General features: G+C 45.1%; 1 protein-coding gene across 1 annotated transcript in view; it reads left to right on the top strand.

Annotated features, from left to right (window-relative positions):
• Positions 1–26,022, top strand: part of CCDC187 (coiled-coil domain containing 187) — a 115,786-nt gene that overhangs the window by 62,676 nt on the left and 27,088 nt on the right. Inside the window, exons 14-19 of the mRNA XM_077284416.1 lie at positions 8,106–8,218; positions 10,549–10,625; positions 13,567–13,680; positions 13,805–13,881; positions 17,557–17,645; positions 19,906–19,973. Of these exons, the coding sequence (XP_077140531.1) occupies positions 8,106–8,218; positions 10,549–10,625; positions 13,567–13,680; positions 13,805–13,881; positions 17,557–17,645; positions 19,906–19,973 (538 nt within the window). The remainder of the gene's footprint in view (positions 1–8,105; positions 8,219–10,548; positions 10,626–13,566; positions 13,681–13,804; positions 13,882–17,556; positions 17,646–19,905; positions 19,974–26,022) is intronic.

Raw genomic sequence — 26,022 nt, 5'->3', positions numbered from 1 at the left:
ATGAGCAACTCACTATTTCTCCACTGGAGGGCGCTCTCGTCCAACTTTAGTTTGAACTTCCGCATGACATCTGTGTCTGTTCATGTATATGTTGTTGTGTTTACACAGGTTCTACATATCTGGCCTTCATTTCTTCCAGTAGATAGAAAATATGAATATATACAGGTGCTTCTCACAACATTAGAATATCATCAAAAAGTTAATTTATTTTAGTTCTTCAATACAAAAAGTGAAACTCATATATTATATAGAGTCATTACAAACAGAGTGATCTATTTCAAGTGTTTATTTCTGTTAATGTTGATGATTATGGCTTACAGCCAATTAAAACCCAAAAGTCATTATCTCAGCAAATTAGAATACTTTATAACACCGGCTTGAAAAAAGGATTTTAAAATCTGAAATGTTGGCCTACTGAAATATATGTTCAGTAAATGCACTCAGTACTTGGTCGGGGCTCCTTTTTCATCAATTACTGCATCAATGCGGCGTGGCATGGAGACGATCAGCCTGCGGCACTGCTGAGGGGTTATGGAAGCCCAGGTTGCTTTGATAGAAGCCTTCAGCTCGTCTGCATTGTTGGTTCTGGTGTCTCTCATCTTCTTCTTGACAATACCCCATAGATTCTCTATGGGGTTAAGGTCAGGCAAGTTTGCTGCCAATCAAGCACAGTGATACTGTTGTTTGTAAACCAGGTATTGGTACTTTTGGCAGTGTGGACAGGTGCCAAGTCCTGCTGGAGAATGAAATTTCCATCTCCAAAAAGCTTGTCGGCAGAGGGAAGCATGAAGTGCTCTAAACATTTCCTGGTAGACGGCTGCGCTGACTTTGGTCTTGATAAAACACATTGGACCTACTGCAGCAGATGACATGGCTCCCCAAACCATCGCTGATTGTAGAAACTTCACACTAGACCTCCAGCAGCTTCGATTGTGGCCTCCACTCTTCCTCCAGACTCTGGGACCTTGTTTTCCAAATTAAATGCAAAATTTGCTTTGATCTGAAAACAGCTGTCACAGGGTGACCGCAACAGTGTGGAGCCAGAAGACTGCAGCCTCTGATTGCTCTTACTCCGGCCCTGAGAAGAAGCACTTCTCCTTCATTTTAAGTGTGTTTATTTCTTGTGGCAGAACAGGGGTTAATCGGCCATGTAGGAAATCCCTGTGCTCACAGCTGTGTTCAGTTAGCCACTCCTTTTCCCTTTATAATCTGGGCTCTGTTACTCATCCTTGTCAGAGTTAGCATTTGCTGCATGGCTAACATTGGGAGAGGAGTTGGTATGAGAAGGAGAATTGGAGGAGTTGTTAGTGACTGTTGCTTGGTTTATATGTCTGGTAATTCCTTATCCTGTTCCTATTTTGGTTTATTCCCTCACCTCCACGCCCCGGTGCATTCCTCTGTTATATGTGAGTGAATATTTTGTATGGCTGGATCTTTCTCTTCGTGTTGCCTTGTTTGTTGGGTTGGTGTACTACGGTGCACAGTAGCGCCCCTCTTCCCTGGGTGGGGAAAGAGTACAGACTGAGGGATAACTTAGGAGATAAGGCAAGGGCACGGGCCCCGGCATCTTCGCCATCTGAAGTATCCCAGGAAGCAGGGCGAGCTAGGGCGCCCCTTAGTGTTAGGAACAGGGAAGAAGCCCCTGGTCCCGGGTCACCGACAGCTGTGTGGTTACAACACCTTGGACCACTGAGAACAGTCTAGTTCTTTTCTCCTTGGCCCAGGTAAGACGTTTCTGGCATTGTCTATTGGCCATGAGTGGCTTGACACAAGGAATGTGACACTTGTAGCCCATGTCCTGGATACGTCTGTGTGTGGTGGCTCTTGAAGCAATGACTCCAGCAGCAGTCCACTCCTTGTGAATCTCCCCCAAATTTTTGAATAGCCTTTTCTTAATAATCCTTTCAAGGCTGCAGTTATCCCGGTTGCTTGTGCACCTTTTTCTACCACACTTTTTCCTTCCACTCAACTTTCCATTAATATGCTTGGATACAGCACTCTGTGAACAGCCAGCTTCTTTAGCAATGACCTTTTGTGGCTTACCCTCCTTGTGGAGTGTGTCAATGACTGCCTTCTGGACATATGTCAAGTCAGCAGTCTTCCCCATGATTGTGGTGCTACTGAAACAGCCTAAGGGACCTTTTCAATCGCTTAGGAAGCCTTTCAGGTGTTTTATGTTAATTACCGTATATACTCGAGTATAAGCCGACCCGAGTATAACTCAAGGCACCTAATTTTGCCATGGAAAACTGGATAAGTTTATTGACTCGATTATAAGCCGGGTATGCATTGTCCCCTCATCCCTGTCCTGTTATGCTTGGCTCCCGCTGTCGCTGTCCTAGTATGTGTGGGCTCCCCCTGTCGCTGTCCTGGTAAGCATCGCTCCCCCCATAGCTGTCCTGGTATGCATCGCTCCCCCCATAGCTGTCTTGGTATGCGTGGCTCCCCCCATAGCTGTCCTGGTATGCGTGGCTCCCCCCCTAGCTGTCCTGGTATGCGTGGCTTTCCCCATAGCTGTCCTAGTATGCGTGGCTCCCCCCCTCCCGTCCTTGTATGCATGCTTCCTATTATAAAAAAAACAAAAACATCCTACTCCCCCTCCTCCGCGTCCTTGCAGCATCTCGTTGGTGCCGGCTTCCAGTTGCTCTTCCTGTGCTGAGCGATCACGTTGCACCGCTCATTAAGGTAATGAATATTCCCTCCACGCCTATGGGAATGGAGATACGTGCATATTCATTACCTTAATGAGCGGTGCCACGTGATCGCTCAGCACAGGAAGAGCTACTGGAAGCCGTAGCGAGATGCTGCGACGGCGCGGAGGAGGGTGAGTAGGATGTCTTCTGGAAGCCGGTGGGGTTTTGGTCCAGGGGGGGCGAGGCTTCTGAGTGGGCCCCTAACCAGGTAACCTTGATTACAACTGGGTGACGCACCCTAATAGTGGAGGAGAACCTCAGCAGATGACTGCGCTGTTACTGAAGATAATCTCTATATAAACACCAATATGTATATTACCGCCATATGGTCAGTGGTAGATACCAGCCCTACAGAACATATAAGAGATCACTGCACAGTTACAGATAGTGTCTTACAGCTGACGTCCTTTCTGATGGAATCGTTCATTTTTCCCGTCTTTTCCATCTGGCCCAGACCGACAAGACAACTTCTTCCAGCCAGGTCTCGTCTGCAGAGAATACAACAAAGATACATTTCACTTCTCATATTCCTGCCCCATCACCATCTTTCCCCAACCTGCACAAACTCCTCATCCTGCTGATACCCCAATACTGAGCTGCTGCTGCCCTATGTCCCTATTACAGCCCCTGATACCCCAATACTGAGCCGCTGCTGCCATGTGTCCCTATTACTGCACCTGATACCCCAATACTGAGCCGCTGCTGCCGTATGTGTCCCTATTACTGCTCCTGCTGTGTGGTTCTCTGTGTCCTCTAAATTCTAAAACAACTCTCTACAATATAGTAATGCTTGGTGCAAGTGCCCTAGAAAACAGTGCCCATATTTTGCCCCTAGAAAGTAATAATGCCCTGTGTGCCCCTTTGATAGCCACAGTAACCTGAGTTCCCCTATAACAATAAGTGCCCACTTTACATTTAATAAAGTCCCGAGTCTCCCCCCTGTACAGCTCCCCTTTACTCAGCATGATGCTCTCTTATACACAGTATAATGCACCCACACTGTATACTGACTCCTTAGTAGCCCCCCAAACTGTTTGATGGCTCCAACAATGTATAATGACCCCCACATTGTAATCTCCACACTGTATGATGGCCCCCTAGATAGCCTCCATATACAGAAGCATAATGCACCAAATAGATCACAATATAGTATAATGCACTCCCCATAGGCAGACTCTATAGCATACGGCAGCCTCCATAGGCAGACACTGTAATAAGGCAGCACCCCCATATAGGCAGACCCTGTAATAAGGCAGCACCCCCATATAGGCAGACCCTGTAATAAGGCAGCACCCCCACAGGCAGCCCCTGTAATAAGGCAGCACCCCCATAATCAGACCCTGTAATAAGGCAGCACCCCCATAGTCAGACCCTGTAATGAGGCAGCCCCCATAGTCAGACCCTGTAATAAGGCAGCCCCCTTAGTCAGACCCTGTAATAAGGCAGCTTCCATAGGCAGACCCTGTAATAAGGCAGCACCCCCATAGTCAGACCCTGTAATAAGGCAGCACCCCCATAGTCAGACCTTGTAATGAGGCAGCCCCCATAGTCAGACTCTGTAATGAGGCAGCACCCCTATAGATAGACCCTGTAATAAGGCAGCCCCCATAGTCAGACCCTGTAATAAGGCAGCACCCCTATAGGCGGACCCTGTAATAAGGCAGCCCCCTTAGTCAGACCCTGTAATAAGGCAGCACCCCCACAGTCAGACCCTGTAATAAGGCAGCCCCCCATAGTCAAACCCTGTAATAAGGCATCACCCCTATAGGCAGACACTGTAATAAGGCAGCACCCCCATAGTCAGACCCTGTAATAAGGCAGCACCCCCATAGTCAGACCCTGTAATGAGGCAGCACCCCCATAGTCAGACCCTGTAATAAGGCAGCACCCCCACAGTCAGACCCTGTAATAAGGCAGCCCCCCATAGTCAGACCCTGTAATAAGGCAGCACCCCTATAGGCAGACCTTGTAATAAGGCAGCCCCCCATAGGCAGACCCTGTAATAAGGCAGCACCACTATAGGCAGACCCTGTAATAAGGCAGCACCCCCAAAGGCAGACCCTGTAATAAGGCAGCAGCACCCATTAAAAAAAATAAATAAATAAATACTCACCTCTCTTCTTCCTGGTTCCTGCGCTGATCCTGCTGATCTCCTGACAGCGGACGCCGGGCAGTGACGTCATCGTGCCCGCTGTCAGTGTCGGCGACGTCAGACGCCGACACTGACAGGGGGATGATGGGAGAAGGAGCGCAGCGCTCCTTCTCCCTTCATTGCAATCAGTTGTATCGGCTAAATACCGGTACAGCTGATCTTCCGATGACGGTGGGGGGCCCACTGCTGGCACCGGGCCCCCCGCCTGCTCAAGGGCCCCATAGCGGCCAGGTGGCAGAGCAGGGAGATCGATTCTCCCTGCTCTGCCGCAGAATGTAACTGTATCAGCACGCTGCACGCGCCTATACAGTTACAGTAATGTAGCTCCGGGTGGACCCCCTCAGAGCATCGGGCCCGGGGCGCCTGCACCCTCTGCCCCCCGGTAGCTACGCTACTGGTACCATTGATTCCATGGTGCTGTACATGAGAAAGGGTTTCATACAAATTACCGATATCACTTACAGTAAGCAAACTAACAATTACAGACTGATACAGAGGGGAGAGGAGTTTTGCGTTTTCATTGGCTGTAAGCCATAATCATCAACATTAACAGAAAAAAAACATGTGAAATGGATCACTCTGTTTGTAATAACTCTATATAATATGAGTTTCACTTTTTTTATTGAAGAACTGAAAAAAATTAACTTTTTGATGATAGTAGCTTGCAAAAGTATTAACCCCTCCTTGGCATTTGTTGTGTTTTGCTACCTCTCAACCTGGAATTTCGCTGTTCTTTTTTAGGGTTTCCATCAGTTCATGTAGAGAATATGCCTACAGCTGTAAACATTTGGTTTTCTTTTTATTGTGACGCAAACAACAAATTAACCAAAAACTTCACTATGCATAACTATTCACCCCCCTAAAGTCAGTATTTTGTAGAGCCTACTTTTGCAGCAATTACATCTGCAAGTCGCTTTGGATAAGTCTCTGTAAGCTTTGCACATTTTTCTACTGGGAATTTTGCCCATTCCTCATGGTAAAACTGCTCCAGTTCCTTCAAGTCAGATGGTTTCCTCTGGTGAACGGCCATCTTCAAGTCTGACCATAGATTCTCCATTGGATGAAGGTCTGGGCTTTGACTAGGCCACTCAAAAACATTTACATGTTTCCCCTTGAATGTTTCTTTAGCAGTATGCTTTTGATCATTGTCTAGTTAGACGGTGAACCTCCGTCCTACTCTCAAATAATACTCCTATATTTCGTACCATCCATTTTCCTCATTTTACCTGTCTCCTCTCCCGAAAAAGATCCCCACAGCATGATGCTGCCACCCACATGTTTCATTGTGGGGATGGTGTTCTTGTGGTGATGAGCTGTCAGTTTGGCGCCAGACATAGCGTTTACCTTGGAGATCAAAGAGTTACATTTTGGTCTCATCTGCCCACAGCACCTTCCTCCATACATTGGGGGAGTCTCCCACGTGTCTTTTGGCAAACTCAACAAGAGCCTTAAAATTTTTGTAAGTAAAGGCTTTTTTCTGCCCACTCTTCCATAAAGGCCACCTCTATGTAGTGCATGGCTTCTTGTTGTTGTATGGACAGATACTCCAGTCTCTGCTTGGGATCTTTACAGCTCCTTCAGGGTTACCTTTGGTCTCTGTGTTGCCTCTCTGATTAATTCCCTCTTGCCTGCGCTGAGAGTCTTGGTGGCGGCCCTCTCTTGGCTGGTTTGTTGTGGTACCATGTTCTTTACATTTGATGATAATGGATGTGATGGTGCTCCGGGGGTCATCAGAGATTGGAATATTTTTTTATAACCCATCCCTGACTTGTTCTCAACAACTTTGACTTGTTTGGAGTTCTCCTTGGTCTTCATGGTGTTGTTTGGAGATCTCCTTGGTCTTCATGGTGTTATTTGGAGAGCTCCCTGGTCTTCATGGTGGTGTTTGGAGATCTCCTTGGTCTTCATGGTTTTGTTTGGAGATTCCCTTGGTCTTCACGTTGTTGTTTGGAGATCTCCTTGGTCTTCATGGTGTTTGGAGATGTCCTTGTTCTTCATGGTGTTGTTTGGAGATCTCCTTGGTCTTCATGGTGTTGTTTGGTTAGTGGAGCCTCTTGTTAATTGTGTTGCAGCCTCTGTGGCCTTTCAGATAAGGTAAAGTGTATATACTGACATACAGTATGTGACACTTAGATTGCACACAGGGGGACGTCCTGTCACTAAGTATGGGATTTATGAAGGGAATTGCTTGCACCAGAAATTTTTAGGAGCTTCATAGCAAAAGGGTGAATACATACGCACTTGCAAATTTTTAGTTATTTGATCCCTTAAATTTAATTTATGCCGATATTTTTCTCACTTCACTAACTTAGACTACCGTATTTGGTGCTGATACATCACACACAAATCGGATTACAAAAATATTTAAACACAGGTTGTAATGTAACAAAATAGGTAAAAAGCCAAGATATATGCATGTGTGAATTCACATAGTGGAATTGTTGCAGCTTTATAGTGAAAATTCTACACTGAAAATCCACACCAACTTCCAGTACCATACGCAGAGGTGTCACACAATGGTTTGGGAAATGCCCGTATTACTGCAGGACGTTGTTGTATTGATGAACTTATTTTTCTTGCTTTAAAAAGTGAAAATGTTCTATTTTCCCCAGTCAGGGCCTTGTTCTGCCCGGATCCAGACATATGGTTGGCGGTTGTGGGGGCTGCAGCATAAATTGATTATTTGAATAATATAAGTACATGGTGAAATCTCCTCTGATCTCCTTTCCTCTTGAGGATTAGAGTGATTTAACCTGTGCGACGGCAAAGATTAATATAAAGTAATTGTTTTGCCCTGATCTTGGTATAAATATGATTGCACCCAGATCTGTCACTAAGATTTATTACACAGTAATGGCCGCTGGTTGTCCACCTCCGGTCACCGGCCGCAGCTACGTCTCTTGTGCGCTTTATGCCTACATGTATGTACCATGCTTGTGTAAATACATACTAAAGTGGGCATTTATTGGAGGTCTTCAGGGCGTTCCTGATTGACCTAAGATCCGTGCCATGACCTCTGAGCCGTTCAGATGTCTCCATACCTTGCTATGTCAGTGAAACACTGAGGGAGGGAAAGCTGCAGCTGCATCCCCTCCTCCCCCTCTTACATTTTAGTGTGTTTTTATTTATTTTTTTATCAGCTTATTAATCAGTTTTTACCTTACTGTGCTGGCCCTGCCAGGCCTGATGTTTTTGAGCAGCATGATATCAGATTTTATAGAGTGATCTATATTTCATTGTATTGATTTGATTCCTTCCAGTCCTCTTAGAGCATCAGATGTAAGCAGCCCTAAACTCCTGAGGGAAACCTCATTGTCACCACCCAGGAGAAAAACGCCATCACCTCAGAAAGCTGCCTCATCTCCATACAGCGGTAAATTACTTTTTTTTTTCTGTGGTAGCACTGTGGTACCATTTTGGGCCTGGGGTACTTTATAGTTGTCAAAAAGGTAAAGATGGTGCTTTACAACTGGCAGAAGGTAAAGATGGTGCTTTACAAATGGCGGAAAGTATGGATGGTACTTTACAAGTAGCAGATGGTAAGGATGCTTCTTTAGAAGTGGCGGAAGATAAAGATGGTGCTTTACAACTGGCAGACGTTAAAGATGGTGCTTTACAACTGGCAGAAGGTAAACATGGTGCTTTACAACTGGCAGAAGGTAAAAATGGTGCTTTACAATTGGCAGAAAGTAACGATACTGGAGTTTATAGAAGACATGCAATCTACTATTCCCTGTTATTAGCGATTTCATGTAAAGTATTAACTCCTTGAAGTCTTTACTGGAATAAGTGGCAGTTAGCCCAGTGGTCTTCGCCCTGTAAGTTAGAGCAAAACTGGCCACATAGTAGGACTGGCTGACTATCTCGTGAGTATAGGACCTCCCAACTTTCCCAATGGGAGATGTCGAGATAAAGAAGTAACAGGCATGTTAAATCTCATCGTCTTTTTTTTTCAGAAAAGCAAAAAACTGAGCATAGATGTGTACGTTGGGAGGAGGGCAAGAGAGGAATAGCCGTGGGGCAACTTTAAGTAGTTCTGCATTTGATATGTGGAAGATAAAAGCTACTGTTCTCTGTTATCAGTCATTTCATATCAGTTTCTTTAATACCCCCAGCCCCCCATGGTGTCACCCACCAGTCTTGAGAATCTCCAAAAAATAATTTAATTCCAGATGTATGACAGATGGTAGCAGCTTAATATGTAAGGGCTGACATTTCTGAATTGGCTGACTTCATGGGGACCTGTTACCAAAAAATGGTCTGCATTTTTTTTTCCAGACACAGTGCTACTCTAGGCTTTATTTGGTATTGCAACTTAGCCATATTTATCTCAGCAATGCTGCTGACCTACAATACCACACTCGGGCTATTTCACAGGGTGGCGCTGTTTGCTTATATATATATATATATATATATTTCAGTTTCAAACAAAGCCCAACCTGTGGCTGGTATGCAGAGGTGTACCAAGATGACCGTGATGAGGCCTTTAGCCAAACGCTACCTGAAATATCGGCCCCCCATAATCTTATCGCAAAAGAAGGATGGTGAGCACCTGGACATGCTCCACCAGGATTTCACAACTTTAAAACCACTCTCTGGGCTTACAACACATGTCCGACCACTAAAAGCGTGAAAAATACCTAATGTAAATATTGTCCCCAGAGATAATTCAGTATTAGAGGAATTCATTCCTATAAAGCTGCTAATTGCTCGGCTGCCCTCATCCCTTTTATTAACTATAAAGAAGTGTACAAGCTGTCCGCCGAACCCCCGCTCTTTTTCATATTGGAGGTAAGGTCGCTTAGTGCTCCCGTTTTTTTTTGAGTAATCTCCAGCTTCTCCTGCATCTGGGTAACAATACGATTTGTGCTGATTTACTAAGCAGGCAATGCCGGGCGCGGATGTAAGCTGATTATTGACTTTTGGCCTTACCACGGGCTGAAAAATTAATCTCTAATCTTCCATTTATTCAACTGGAATAATGGTAAATAAATTCTGCAAATTGTTAATAATCAAGGCGTTTATCATCTGCTCTCTGTAGCCGCGCGGGTATGAAAAGTACAGGGCCGATGTAGAAAATATACACATATATAAAGGAGTAATGTGCTGCAACTCTGAATCTGTGATGGTATACACTATATAAGTGGTGCACATCCTTTTTGGACCCGTGGTCATACTGAACCAATTCACAAAACAATGAAAGTGGTACTTGCATGAATACAGCACTAGAACCCCTATCAGTACAGGAATAAATCACCAGAACCACCATCAGTAAAGGAATACATCCCCAGAAGCACCATCAGTACAGGAATAAAGCACCAGAACCATCATTCATTCACAAATACATCAAACAAACTACATAAACACATCACCAGAACCACTCTCAGAACATAAATTTACCTATACTGTTGATGTGGGGGGGGGGGGCCTTACTGCCTCAGCTCACAGCGATCCCAAGAATAGAGCTCTTTAGCACTGTCTTGAGTTCATCAAAAGTCAGTCTGCCAGTGAACAGCATCCACCAGAAAGGGCTTAACTTGCTAAGTTGGAACGATTTGAAGATCTTCACAAGAATGGTGAGTGAAGATTTATTGGTAAGATGCTTTCCCGCCTGCCACTTTGGCAGGGTTCACAAACCGTACCTCCCATTCACTGAACAATTGGTGGCTTCTCTTAACAACGTACAATGTGTTTTGTTTGCAGATAAAGGAAAGCGAGGAAAGCCACATTTTGGGGAATCCTCTCCAGACATGCGGTTGGAAATGGCAAGCAAAATAAAAGTAATTTTGTTGGAGATTTCCAAAAGGGTTTGTGGGGTCTATTAAGATTAGTGGGGGTCCAACACCCAATGCTCCCATGGATCAGTTGTTAGCAGGTTCTATATGTGTAAAAATATCACAGCTCCATCTCTTGTGTAGTGCTCGTTCTCAGGTACCTATTGAAGTTATTTATCACGTGATGAGGTCAATACTAGAAGCGCTTGGTCCGGATGAGCACTTGTTTTGCAGCACGGACAGATGAAGGGCAGTGGCAGAAAAGTAACATGAGGAGCAAACGGAATCCGATGAAGCAGAGTAGAGTTTATGGCAACAGATGTAGCAGAGTTGTAATCCACAAGGGAACAGAGGAGACTTGGAGATGAAGCAGAACTGAGTTTGTACAAGAGCTTAAAAGACGGAGGTGGTCTGACAAGGTAGCAGAGTTAACTCTGCAATGAAGAACCAGTGAAACAGAGCAGAGTTGCACAACAATATTGTAGAGTTACCCCAGCAAAGCATCAGAAGTTCACAGAGCTCGGTTTGTCACTGAGTCCAGCACAGATGTGTCTGCTATGTAGCAGATCTAGGTTTATAATAAAGTCCAGGACAGAGCTGGAACAGTGGTACAGTAGAGCCGAGTTTGTAACAGAGGAAAAGGCAGAGCTAACCCAGCGATGCTGCAGAGCTGGGATTTGCACAAAGTCCAATACCATACTTGGCCAGTGGTGTAATTGAATCACCCAACAGTGTAGCTGAGCTGAATTTGTCAGAGAGTCTAGGCCAACTACCTGAAAACTCCTCCAGCACCAAGTGTATGGATCCAGGTAACATAAGTTAACAGGTAACTGAGCTGCGCCTACACAGTATATGGAGCAGTGGTGGTACGGCTATGTGCAATGTGTACTTCCGGTAGATGTGGGACCTACAAACAGCAAATCATGAGTGTTTGACTTCACTGATCTGATGTTTATGGCATATCCTAAGGATAAGTCCTCAATATGTTAGTCTGGACAACCCCTTTTAAAGGGAATTAGGAAAATCTATCTTTACTAAGTATACTGCACCTTTCCTAAACTCGCAGTCCTCCATTGCATTGCAGCTTCAGGTAATTTCTTACTGGAGATATACACTGCTCAAAAAATAAAGTGAACACTAAAATCCCACTACCTATATATCACTGAATTAAATATTCCAGTTGTAAATCTTTATTCATTACATAGTGGAATGTGTTGAGAACAATAAAACCTAAAAATTATGAGCGTAAGGTCTGGAGTTGGAATGATGCTCAAAATCAAAGTGGAAAATAAAGTTACAGGCTGATCCAACTTCAGTGGAAATGCCTCAAGAGAAGAAAATGATGCTTAGTAGGGTGTCTGGCTTCCATGTGCCTGTATGATCTCCCTACAACGCCTGGGCATGCTCCTGATGAGGAAGCGGATGGTCTCCTGAGGGATCTCCTCCCAGACCTGGACTAAAGCATCCGCTAACTCCTGGACAGTCTGTGATGCAACGTGACGTTGTTGGATGGTGCAAGACATGATGTCCCTGATGTCTTCAATCGGATTCAGGTCTAGGGAACGGGCGGGCCAGTCCATAGCTTCAATGCCTTCATCTTGCAGGAACTGCTGACACACTCCAGCCACATGAGGTCTGGCATTGTCCTGCATTAGGAGGAACCCAGGGCCAACCGCACTAGCATATGGTCTCACAAGGGGTCTGAGGATCTCCTCTCGGTACCTTATGGCAGTCAGGCTACCTCTGGTGAGCACATGGAGGGCTGTGCGGCCCTCCAAAGAAATGCCACCCCACTCCATTACTGACCCACTACCAAACCGGTCATGCTGAGGGATGTTGCAGGCAGCAGATTTCTTTCCGCGGCATCTCCAGACTCTATCACGTCTGTCACATGTGCTCAGTGTGAACCTGCTTTCATTTGTGAAGAGCACAGGGCGCTAGTGGCGAATTTGCCAATCCTGGTGTTCTGTGGCAAATGCCAAGCGTCCTGCACGGTGTTGGGCTGTGAGCACAACCCCCATCTGTGGATGTTGGGCACTCAGACCATCCTCATGGAGTCGGTTTCTAACAGTTTATGCAGACACATGCACATTTGTGGCCTGCTGGAGGTCATTTTGCAGGGCTCTGGCAGTGCTCCTCCTGTTCCTCCTTGCACAAAGGCTGAGGTAGCGGTCCTGCTGCTGGGTTGTTGCCCTCCTACGGCCCCCTCCACGTCTCCTGGTTTACTGGCCTGTCTCCTGGTAGCGCCTCTAGCCTCTGGACACTACGCTGACAGACACAGCAAACCTTCTTGCCACAGATCGCATTGATGTGCCATCCTGGATGAACTGCACTAACTGAGCCACTTGTGTGGGTTGTAGATTCTGTCTCATGCTACCACTAGTGTGAAAGCACAACCAACATTCAAAAGCGACCAAAGCATCAGCCAGAAAACATTGGTACTGAGATGTGGTCCCCACCTGCAGAACCACTCCTTTATTGAGTGTGTCTTTATATTTACCAATAATTTCCATGTCTATTCCATTTGAACAACAGCATGTGAATTTGATTGTCAGCGTTGCTTCCTAAGTAGACAGTTTGATTCCACAGAAGTTTGATTTACTTGGAGTTATATTGTTTGAGTGTTCCCTTTATTTTTTTGAGCAGTGTAGTTTTCTGCATGGCATAATTTTGGGTGTCTCAAGCCACCACCAGGGGGAGCTCACTGCACGTTCTGTATACAGTTAAAGTTGTGAAAAAACGTGTATTCAGTGTGAGCTCCCCCTTGTGGCACCTTTAGGTATCATCTGCTATGATACTGTCAATCAAGCAGAGCTGGGCACCCGCAACCCATACGATCCATGATGGGTACCGCACTGTCTGATGAAGAATCCTACGGTGATAACTTTCATCACTAAATTTTTATCTACTTTAAATTAAAATTTTTTATGTATTTCTTATTCATTAGGCTCAATTTCAGCAACAAGAAAAGGACCTGGCTGCACTGAGGCTGAAAGCAAAAATGGAGGCTAAAGAGGCTCAGAGATGCCTGGAGGAGATACTGAAGAATAACAATCAGCAGGTAATACTTGTGATAATAGTCAGACTTCTGGTAACACAGGATGGTGACACCTTCAGTAGTTATTCTTCAGCATTTGCAATCCAGACGGAGTAACGAAGTTATGGTTTTCTTATGGTTTTCTTAGAGTCCACAGCTGAAATCCACTTCTCCTGAAAAGCAAAGAAACAGAATAAGCAGCCATCAAGAGAGGAAAAATGATCGGTAGGTTCTAATCGTCAGCAATAGTCTGGAGAAGGTAATTGTACAGGAGGAGGAGGTGAGCTGTGACATCACCTATTGTGAATGGTGGATCCTGTGTTATCTACTGTATATAGAGGACTTATCAGTCATTGTACAGGAGGAGGAGGTGAGCTGTGATATCACCTATTGTGAAAGGTGGATCCTGTGTTATCTACTGTGTATAGAGGTGTTATCAGTCATTGTACAAGAGGAGGTGAGCTGTGACATCACCTATTGTGAATGGTGGATCCTGTGTTATCTGCTGTATATAGAGGTGTAATCAGTCATTGTACAGGAGGAGGTGAGCTGTGATATCACCTATTGTGAATGGTGAATCCTGTGTTATCTACTGTATATAGAGGTGTTATCAGTCATTGTACAGGAGGAGGAGGTGAGCTGTGACATCACCTATTGTGAATGGTGGATCCTGTGTTTACTGTATATAGAGATGTTAGCAGTCATTGTACAGGAGGAGGTAAGCTGTGACATCACCTATTGTGAATGGTGGATCCTGTGTTATCTACTGTATATAGAGGTGCTATCAGTCATTGTACAGGAGGAGGCGGTGAGCTGTGACATCACCTATTGTGAATGGTGGATCCTGTGTTATCTACTCTATATAGAGGTGTTATCAGTCATTGTACAGGAGGAGGAGGAGGTGAGCTGTGACATCACCTATTGTGAATGGTGGATACTGTGGTATCTACTGTATATGGAGGTGTTATCAGTCATTGTACAGGAGGAGGTGAGCTGTGACATCACCTATTGTGAATGGTGGATCCTGTGTTACCTATTTTATATAGAGGTGATTTCAGTCATTGTAATCCTGTCTCTGATGATAATGAGACTGCTGAGAAGAGATGTCTAGAGAACATGAAGTGTCAGTGTAATATGAGGCTCAGAGGGGGAATTGCAAAGTTCCAGGATTAATAGAACAATATTACCAGGGGTCATAATTGGGTTCACTGTATAAAACGCTATGACATCACTGAGCACTCATACATTTGTCCTTTTTCTTTTTTTCCCACTGCCAACCAGGCAAGTGTGGGACAGTCCTAGCAAGCAGGGAAGTAGTTAAATGTACACCGACTTGAAAAACAATGTCTGGCCCCCTGATTGTCAGATGTTGCTGATCGGGCACTTTTGGGATACAGCACTGCTTAAGAAATGGCAGATCGCACGGCCCTTAAGTGACTACTTGTCTCCATTAGAGGTAGAAAAATCATTCTGCGAGTCAGAGTGTAATTGTCCTCAGCCGCTCATCACGGGATTGGAGTCATTAACCATTGTGCCTGTGTTCCCTTCATCTGCCGTTGTCAGGTCTGTTGTCAGGTCTGTTCCATGGATGGAACTGATTCTAGGGGCAACTACGAAGCCTTCACCTCCCAGGTTTATGTGTTGTGCACGCGTCATTCTGCGGCTTCAGTCCGATCCTGTGCAATGTGGGGTATTGTGCTGAGAGCGTTGACCTGGCAGGGAATAGATTTCTATTTTGATTTAGGGCCATTTATCTCCTCTTAGATTTTCCCCAACTGCTTTCCAGCTGTAGCCGCTGTACCCACCAGAAAACCGACATCGGGCACATCAGAGTTCAACAGAACTGGGTTACATTGTACCGTGATGTTTGGTTTTGACACTGTGTGGCACTATGGTTATTTGAGCACTGTATGGCACTACTGGTACTTGGGCACTGTAGGGCAATGCTATTTGGGCACTGTTTGGCCATGTGTGTACACTGTAGGAGTGGGATTATATGGGCACTTTATGGCACTGCAGTGATTTAGGCTCTGTACAGCAATGGTATATTGACACTGTGTGGCATTACCGCGATTTGGACACTGTACGTCACTACTATTATTTGAGTACTGTATGGCAGTATTTGGTAACAGTATCACAGTATTATACAAGCACATTGAAGCACTGCTGTGATTTGGGAACTGTATGGCATTACTGTGATTTGGGCACTGTATGGCACAACTATTATTTGGGCACTATATTGTAGAATTATTTGAGCTCTGTGTGTCTCAAGTGTTATTTGAGTACTGGATTGCAGTATTATTTAAGCACTGTAGGGCAATTTTGTTTGAGCACTGTATGCCACAACTATTATTTGAGTACTTTATAGCACTACAGTTACACGAGCATATCTTGGCAATGCTATTTGGGCACTGTATCGCACTCCCATTATTTGGGCATTTTATGACAGTGTGTGCACTGTATGGCAGTATTATATGAATAAGTTTTGGTACTGGTGTGATTTGTGCAGTGTACAGCATTTGGACACGATGGCTTTACTCAAATTTGAGCACTGTACGTCACAACTATTGAGTACTGTATTGCAGTATTTGGCTACTGTATGGCAGTATTATACATGCACATTATGGCATTGCTGTGATTTGGGCACTGTATAGCACAACTATTATTTGGCACCTTATGGCACTGCTATGATTTGGGCACTGTATAGCATTAATGGAATTTGGCCACAGTATAGCACAACTATTATTTGAGTACTGTATTGCAGTATTATTTGGTTATTTATCCATTGTATGGTGGCATTATTTAGACAATTTTAAACATGTAGGGTACAGTATATTTTAGCAAAATAAAAAAAAAGAAGCATGAGTTTGCACAAATGCCCCAAAGTCCATGGGGATCCAATGGTACCATACTTTTGCAGATGGGCAGTGTGACCAGATGCCCTCCCTACAGGCACTGCAGAATTGGCAATCAATGGAAGGCAGAGGGAACAAGTGCAAGTGTATATATAAAATATATATAAAACCGGAACCTTTCTACCACCATACTGTACAACGAGCTGTAAACAGAGGCACATTAATAGCACCCGTTCTACATCAGAATTAGGCATGGAGCTTGGCGGGTCCCATCCTTACAAGTCTTTAGGTCCAATTAAGAAATGAGGAAAAAAAAAGGTTCTAGAAATCCCACATAGGGTGTAAGTAATCAGATTGTTTTGGGGGGTTATTTCCGCACAATCTAATCAGGCCTATATAATCTTTAAAGAACAAGTTCAAAGCCGGCGGGGGCTTTCGCTGATTACACACATGCCATTTGGATAACAGTGCAGAAAAGCGTCCAACCTTTTACCAGTAATTACCTGGAGAGGATCCAGACCCCGCCGCCCCGGCTTCGAAATTCACTTTAGGAAAAGGGATCAACAAGAGCAATGACATTACAACATGACTTAATGCCGTCTTACCAGGAATGCATTATTCGTATTATTCCTATTGGAAGGAGTCGGAGGGCAGGATTTATCAATACCCGGAGCCCTGGAGCCAGACAGGGAGACTGCCGACTTTAACTGCGGGGTGTAAATCTCGTGCTTGACATTACCAATCTGATTGCTTCGCATCACTCACTATTCACGTTTTCTTGTATTAATTTGGGTCTTTAAAGGGAACCTGTCACCTGAATTTGGCGGGACCGGTTTTGGGTCATATGGGCGGGGTTTTTGGGTGCTTGATTCACCCTTTCCTTACCCGCTGGCAATATTGCCTTGCGCAGGCGTGTACTCCGGAGGACAGAGAATGAAATTCAATCCAATATTGCGGCCAGCATGCAGCCAGCGGGTAAGGAAAGGGTGAATCAAACACCCAAATACAAGATTTTGGTGTTACGTCCTATAATGTTTTATTCCAGGTTCGGTGATGGATGGAGGCCATGTGTGGAATCGGGCAAGAGTGGCACAGACAACGTTACCCAGCTGAAAAGTCCAATTAAAGCACACGGTATGGCCATACCCCATATATAAGATATGTTAGGATGGAGTGACGATTTCCAGAAACTGCACCACTTGCTGATAACGCAGGGGTGAAGAGGATGGACAACTGGTCTCAACAAATTTCTGGCTTAGGAGAGCAGTTGTCATTTCTAAGATCCATTGTCCTAGACACACTGGAGGACCACATTTTCGAAATTTGTAGTCCTTCTAAGAACAGGCCGTGCGTCTACTGACCCGAACTCCGCAATCTCATGGGTATGTGTAAGGCTGTTGAGTTTCGGATCAGGAGATCCACGGGCCGGTCTGGACATTGCTGCCGTTAATCATGCGGGTTTCACACTTTCGACTTTCACGGTCCTTCTGTGAACCACGATGTCCGGATCAGTCATGGGTCTAGTGACCCAAGATAAACAATGTCATGGGCATAACTAAGGTTTTTGGGTTCAGGTCAGGAGAATCTCGGGCCGGTCTGGACATCGGGCCTTTAATCAGGCTAGTTTCACACTTTTGACATTCACAGTCCTTCTATGAACCATGATGTCTGGACAGGCTATGGGTCTACTGGCCCAAGCTCAACAACATGGGTGTAGCTAAGGTGGTTGGGTTTGGATCAGGAGACCCATGGGCTGGGCGGAACATAACGGTCTCTATTCAGGCTTGTCTTCATATTTTTCAATATTCAGCATTCAAGTCTGGAAAAGGGCCCAAAGAGTTATTCCAATCTCAGAAATTCATGAAATAAATGTCTTATAAACCTGACTTCCACCTCTGTGGCTCCATCCATCTTGTGTTACCGTGAATTGGGAACTGGCCGCATATGCCATGCGCCTTCAATTAGTTTCTATGGGAGCTTCAAGAAATAAAGGAAGATTTTGGATTTCCTGTAGATGGGAATGGATGAGATAGGTGCAGGCCCCAGCAGTGGAACCTTCAGCTGTCAGACATTACTGGTAAACTTGTAGATATGCCATAAATGTCTGAGATGGGAATATCCCTTTTAATAGTTTCGTACTCCCTCCTAGTCACCGCAGTACCCATATCTACTTGTGTGTACATTGTTGTGCCTGGATAAAGGGGCTGTGATCCCCCACGGACTCCTGCAGCTCCTTTTTTTTTTTTTTTTTTATTGGAGACACCCCAATGGTGGGCTCACTAATCATACATTGATGGTCTGTCCTAAGGTTGGGCAATAAATGGAAGAGCCCTTTAAATGGTATCTGGCATGACAATGCGTTGTTACCCAGTAATCCAGGACAAGCTGGCCAGACATGGAGCATCACACACCGGACATTCAGATATGTCTGATATCAAAGCATTCTTGGTCTTCCTTCTCATATAAAGGACATAACAAAGATTTATCCGTTGCTAATTTGTGGTGCTTTCATTGTGGATCCTGGACAGTAATAAAAAGTGAACTGTCACTATTCTGGGATGATGGAGGAATCATACAGTTATCTTAGATAAGTCCATGATTTGTGGCTTTATGATTTGCAGAATGGTTACATAAGAAGAATAAACCCTTTTGACACTTTGCAGCGATATCACAACATACTAAACAAAGGTCCAGTCGCATCAATGGATCAGCTTATTCTTTCTGTCGAGCTCTTTTATTCTGCAAATAAATGGTATCTGAAATTATGGACAGCAGCTTTGCGTTTCTTAAAGAGCCCATAAATATGTATTCTTTATACCTGATGTAAATACCGCTGTTCTCCTGAATCCGGCAATGTTTCTTTCTTGATCCTGCGTCTCTCCGTTCCTGAGATATGGCCTCTTCTTCCCTGTATATAAATTGAGTCCTTTTTGTGCCAAGTGGGTGTGATACTCAACTCTGTGGGTGTGTGATTGAGGATCACGCCCAGTTGGGTAACAAGACTAGATTTCTGTACTGGGAAGAAGGAGCCATATCTCAGCAATGGAGAGCCGCAAGAATAAAAGAAAAACAACGCCAGATTCAGGAGAACATCGGAATTTACAGCAGGTAAAGAAATTACATATTTATGGGATGTGGCAGGTCCTATTTAAAGTTCTGCTTTTGCTTTTTCAGGCATGAACTAAACATCTCTATAAAGCATGTTGCAATTCCAAGGCCCCACAGTGTCTACATGTTCTCGTCATACAGACACCCGGGTGCTGTAGTTCATAACGTCACTTAGCCGTCAAAAGTGCTGAAGGATTTATCTTTCCTGCCTCCCTGGCCATATTATCTCTCTGCTCCCCCTTTTTTTTTTTGCAAGTCACAAAATTATTTTTTTAATTTCACATAGCGAGTGCTGCACCAACTGAGACGGAAAGCCTGGAGCAATCTTGGGACCACACTGACTCCACAAGCAAGGTAACGTAATGCTGGTCACTGGGGAAATGAACTGGAAATCCTACAGAATTTTCCAAGCAGTGTTTGTGGGGCTGGTGTGCTGTTTGGCTGGTCATATGCATGACAGTTGTAGAGCGGCGACCCTCAGTACACAACTAAATGGGCCCACAGACTACAGTGCTCACTTCTCATGCAGTGACTCCTACTGGTAGAAGTGCAGTATTACAATGAACAACTGTCACTCCTCTGTATGACAATCTGTCATGGTATTTAGAAAGGGGTGGCTGTGATGAAGATGCCCTTTTAAAGATTATATATATTATTAGCTATTATTATTATGTGAAGTTACTCTCCAAGAAAAGCATCATAAAAATTCGGCACGTACATTATAGGCTATTTATACATATTTTTGAGAATACTATCATGTTCCTTGCTAGTCTTTCTGTCAACCCTGTAACTTTTTATATAGGGTGATCTTATGAGAAGAAAAAATACTTTTACAAGATGCGAAGTGAAAAAGTAGTTATAAAGTTATAAGCTTGAAAAAAGGGTCATCCTGCAATTTCTTACTGGTGACCAGCAGGTGGCAGCACACATCTGCGTTCTTCTCTTGTGCTGGTTAATCATTGAATGTTTTGCTTTTTGTTATTGTTACCAAATATCACATTACTCATTTATTATTAACATGAATGGGAGCTGAGCTGCAGTACTCAGGAACGACCATTAACCACTGTTCGGCGCTGCTCCAGTACATTGGGTACAGCCATCAGATTCTGAGAACAGCTGATCGGGGAGGGGGGTGGAAGCTGGCGTTGGACCCCATTGTTCTGATATTTACACTGTGTGCAGAATTATTAGGCAAGGTGTATTTTAGAGGATTGTTTTTATTATTGATCAACAACTACGTACGGTATGTTCTCAATCAACCCAAAAGACTCATAAAAATCAAAGCTTAATATTTTTGGAAGTTGGAGTGGGGTTTTTTTTAGATTTGGCTCTCTTAGGAGGATATCTGTTTGTGCAGGTAACTATTACTGTGCAGAATTATTAGGCAACTTAATAAGAACCAAATATCTTCTCATCTCACTTGTTTATTTTCACCAGGTAAGCCAATATCACTGCACAAAATTTAAAAATAAACATTCCTGACATACAAAAACAAAACCCCCCAAAATTAGTGACCAATATAGCCCCCTTTCTTTATGACACTCAGCAGCTTCCATCCATAGATTCTGTCAGTGCTTGATCTGTTTACGACCAACATTGCGTGCAGCAGCCACCACAGCCTCCCAGACACTGTTCCGAGAGGTGGACTGTTTTCCCTCCCTGTAGATCTCACATTTTATGAGGGACCACAGGTTCTCTATGGGGTTCAGATCAGGTGAATAAGGGGGCCATGTCATGATGTTTTCTTCTTTGAGACCTTTACTGGCCAGCCACGCTGTGGAAGTAGTTGGAGGCATGTGATGGAGCATTGTCCTGCATGAAAATCATGTTTTTCTTGAACGATACCGACTTCTTCCTGTACCACTGCTTGAAGAAGTTGTCTTCCAGAAACTGGCAGTAGGTCTGGGAGTTGAGCTTCACTCCATCCTCAACCCGAAAAGGTCCGACTAGTTCATCTTTGATGATCCCAGCCCATACCAGTACCCGACCTCCACCTTGCTGGCGTCAGAGTCGGAGTGGAGCTCTCTGGCCTTTACTGATCCAGCCTCTGGCCCATCCATCTGGCCCATCAAGAGTCACTCTCATTTCATCAGTCCAAAAAACCTTTGAAAGTCAGTCTTAAGATATTTCTTGACCCAGTCTTGACATTTTATCTTATGTTTCTTGTTCAAAGGTGGTCGTTTTTCAGCCTTCCTTACCTTGGCCATGTCCCTGAGTATCGCACACCTTGTGCTTTTTGTTACTCCAGTAACGCTGCCGCTCTGAAATATGGCAAAACTGGTGGCAAATGGCATCTTGGCAGCTTCACGCTTGATTTTCCTCAATTCACGGGCAGTTATTTTGCGCCTTTTTTGCCCAACACGCTTCTTGCGACCCTGTTGGCTATTTGCCATGAAATGCTTGATTGTTCGGTGATCACACTTCAAAAGTTTGGCAATTTCAAGACTGCTGCATCCCTCTGCAAGACATCTCACAATTTTGGACTTTTCAGAGCCCGACAAATATCTCTTCTGACCCATTTTGCCAAAGGAAAGGAAGTTGCCTAATAATTAAGCACACCTTATATCGGGTTTTGATGTCATTAGACAACACCCCTCCTCATTACAGAGATGCACATCACCTGATTTACTTAATTGGTAGTTGGCTCTCAAGCCTGAACAGCTTGGAGTAGGACAACATGTATAAAAAGTATCACGTGATCAAAATACAACTTGTCTAATAATTCTGCACACAGTGTATGACCTATCCCAAGGATGGGTCACCAATATGTCAGTCCTGGAGAACACCTTTAATGGGTATTTATTCATACAGTAGGAAAAATAAGTACCGTATATACTCGAGTATAAGCCGGCCCGAGTATAAGCCGACCCCCCTAATTTTGCCACAAAAAACTGGGAAAACTTATTGACTCGAGTGTAAGCCTAGGGTGGAAAATGCAGCAGCTACCGGTGAATTTCAAAAATAAAAATAGATGCTCCATACCGTTCATTATGGCCCCATAGCTGTGCCATATAGTGCTCTGCACCGTTCATTATTGCCCCATAGCTGTACCATAGAAAGCTGTGCCATATAGTGCTCTGCACCGTTCATTATTGCCCCATAGATGTGCCATAGTGCTCTGCACCGTTCATTATTGCCCCGTAGCTGGGCCATATAGTGCTCTGCACCATTCATTATTGCCCCATAGCTGTGCCATATAGTGCTCTGCACCGTTCATAATTGCCCCATAGCTGTGCCATATAGTGCTCTGCACCGTTATTGCCCCATAGCTGTGCCATAGTGCTCTGCACCGTTCATTATTGCCCCATAGCTGTGCCATATAGTGCTCTGCACCGTTCATTATTGCCCCATAGATGTGCCATATAGTGCTCTGCACCGTTCCTTATTGCCCCATAGCTGTGCCATATAGTGCTCTGCACCGTTCCTTATTGCCCCATAGCTGTGCCATATAGTGCTCTGCACCGTTCATTATTGCCCCATAGATGTACCATAGAAAGCTGTGCCATTGCTGCTGCTGCTGCTGCAGTAAAAATAATAAAAGACATACTCACCTCTCTTGCTTGCAGCTCCTCAGCGTCCCGTCCCGGCGTCTCTCCGCACTGACTGATCAGGCAGAGGGCGGCGCGCACACTATATGCGTCATCGCGCCCTCTGACCTGCACAGTCAGTGCGGAGAGAGAGACCCCGGGAAGACAGAGCGGCACCCGGCGTGTGGAACGCGGACAGGTGAATATGTAATACTTACCTGCTCCCGGCGTCCCGCTCCTTCCCCCGGACAGCTGGTCTTCGGTGCCGCAGCCTCTTCCTCTGTCAGCGGTCACCGTTACAGCTGATTAGAGAAATGAATAGGCGGCTCCGCCCCTATGGGAGTGGAGTCCATATTCATTTCTCTAATGAGCGGTCCCACGTGACCACTGAACAGGGGAAGAGCTGCGGCACCCGGAGACCGTGGGACTGCAGGGACAGCGCCAGGAGACCCGGAAGCAGGTAAGTATGCCTCAGCGCCCTCTCCCCCTCACCCGCCGACCGTGACTCGAGTATAAGCCGAGAGGGGCACTTTCAGCCCAAAAATTTGGGCTGAAAATCTCGGCTTATACTCGAGTATATACGGTATATGATACACTGCTAATTTTGCAAGTTTTACCACCTACAAAAAATGGAGATGTCAGTAATTTTTATCGTACATACACTGCAACTGTATTATTTTTACATAATTAACTTTCATTTTATTGCATGAAATAAGTATTTGATACAATAGAAAAACAGAACTTAATATTTGGTACAGAAACCTTTGTTTGCAATTACAGAGGTCAGACGTTTCCTGTGGTTCTTGACCAAGTTTGCACACACTGCAGCAGGGATTTTGGCCCACTCCTCCATACAGATCTTCTCCAGATCCTTCAGGTTTAGGGGGCAACATTGAGTTTCGGCTTCCTGCAAAGATTTTCTATTGGGTTCAGGTCTGGAGACTGGCTAGGCCACTCCAGGACCTTGAAATGCTTCTTATGTAGTCACCACTCCTTAGTTGTCCTGGCTGTGTGTTTCGGATCATTGTCTTGCTGGAAGACCCAGCCATGACCCATATTCAGTGCTTTTACTGAGGGAACGAGGTTGTTGGCCAAAATTTCACAATACACAATACACTCTGCAGGAAAGCACCCCCAAAGTATGATGTTTCCCCCACCATTCTTCATGGTTGGGACAGTGTTCTTGGGGGTTGTACTCATCCTTCTTCTTCGACCTTCTACGGCGAGTGGAGTTGATACCAAAAAGTTATTTTTAGGTTTCATCTGACCACATGACCTTCTCACATGCCTTCTCTGGATCATCCAGATGGTCATTGGCGAACTTCAAACGGGCCTAGACATGTGCTGGCGTGAGCAGGAGGACCTTGTGTGCCATGCAGGATTTTAATCCATGACTGTGTAGTGTGTTACTAATGGTAATGTTTGAGACTGTGGTCCCAGCTCTCTTCAGGTCATTGACCAGGTCCTCCCATGTAGTTCTGGGCTGATTCCTGACCTTTCTCAGAATCATCCTTACCCCGCAAGGTGAGATCTTGCATAGAGCCCCAGATCGAGGAAGACTGATTGTCATCTTGTGTTCCTTCCATTTTCTAATAATTGCGCCAACAGTTGTTGCCTTCTCACCAAGCTGCTTGCCTATTGTCCTATAGCTCATCCCAGCCTTTGTGCAGGTCTACAATTTTGTCTCTGGTGTGCTTAGACAACTCTTTGGTCTTGGCCATGGTGGAGAGGTTGGAGTGTGATTGAAGGCCCCGTCTCACATAGCGAGATCGCTAGCGAGATCGCTGCTGAGTCACAAGTTTTGTGACGCAACAGCGACCTCCATAGCGATCTCGCTATGTGTGACACGTACCAGCGATCAGGCCCCTGCTGCGAGATCGCTGGTCGTGTCGGAATGGCCTGGACCTTTTTTTGGTCGTTGAGGCCCCGCTGACATTGCTGAATCGGTGTGTGTGACACCGATCCAGCGATGTCTTCACTGGTAACCAGGGTAAACATCGGGTTACTAAGCGCAGGGCCGCGCTTAGTAACCCGATGTTTACCCTGGTTACCAGCGTAAATGTAAAAAAAAACAAACAGTACATACTCGCCTTTCGGTGTCCAGGTCCCTTGCCGTCTGCTTCCTGCTCTCACTGACTCCCGGCCGTACAGTGAGAAGTGAGAGCACAGCAGTGACGTCACCGCTGCGCTCTGCTCTCAGTGTACGGCGGCTCAGTCAGAGCAGGAAGCAGACGGCAAGGGACCTGGACACCGAAAGGCGAGTATGTAGTGTTTGTTTTTTTTGGTAACCAGGGTAAACATCGGGTTACTAAGCGCGGCCCTGCGCTTAGTAACCCGATGTTTACCCTGGTTACCCGGGTGCTGCAGGGGGACTTCGGCATCGTTGAAGACAGTTTAAACGATGCCGAAGTCGTTCCCCTGATCGTTGGTCGCTGGGGAGAGCTGTCTGTGTGACAGCTCCCCAGCGACCACACAGCGACTTACCAACGATCACGGCCAGGTCGTATCGCTGGTCGTGATCGTTGGTAAATCGCTTAGTGAGACGGGGCCTTGAGTGTGTGGACCGGTTTCTTTTATACAGGTAATGAGTTCAAACAGGTGCAATTAATCCAGGTAATGAGTGAAGAGTAGGAGGCTTCTTACAGAAAAACTAACAGGTCTGTGAGCGCCAAAATTCTTGCTGCTTAGTAAATGATCAAATACTTATTTCATGCAATAAAACGCAAATTATGTAAAAATCATACAATGTGATTTTCTGTTTTTTTTTTTATTGTTAGATTCTGCCTCTCATAGGTGAAGTGTACCTATGGTAAAAATTACAGACCTCTCCATTCTTTGTAGGTGGGAAAACTTGCAAAATCAGCAGTGTATCAAAT

The sequence above is a fragment of the Ranitomeya variabilis genome, chromosome 2 (genome assembly GCF_051348905.1).
Source record: "Ranitomeya variabilis isolate aRanVar5 chromosome 2, aRanVar5.hap1, whole genome shotgun sequence".
Lineage (NCBI taxonomy): Eukaryota > Metazoa > Chordata > Amphibia > Anura > Dendrobatidae > Ranitomeya > Ranitomeya variabilis.
Note: the sequence above shows the minus strand (reverse complement) of the source record. Positions and strands in the feature narration are given on the sequence as shown.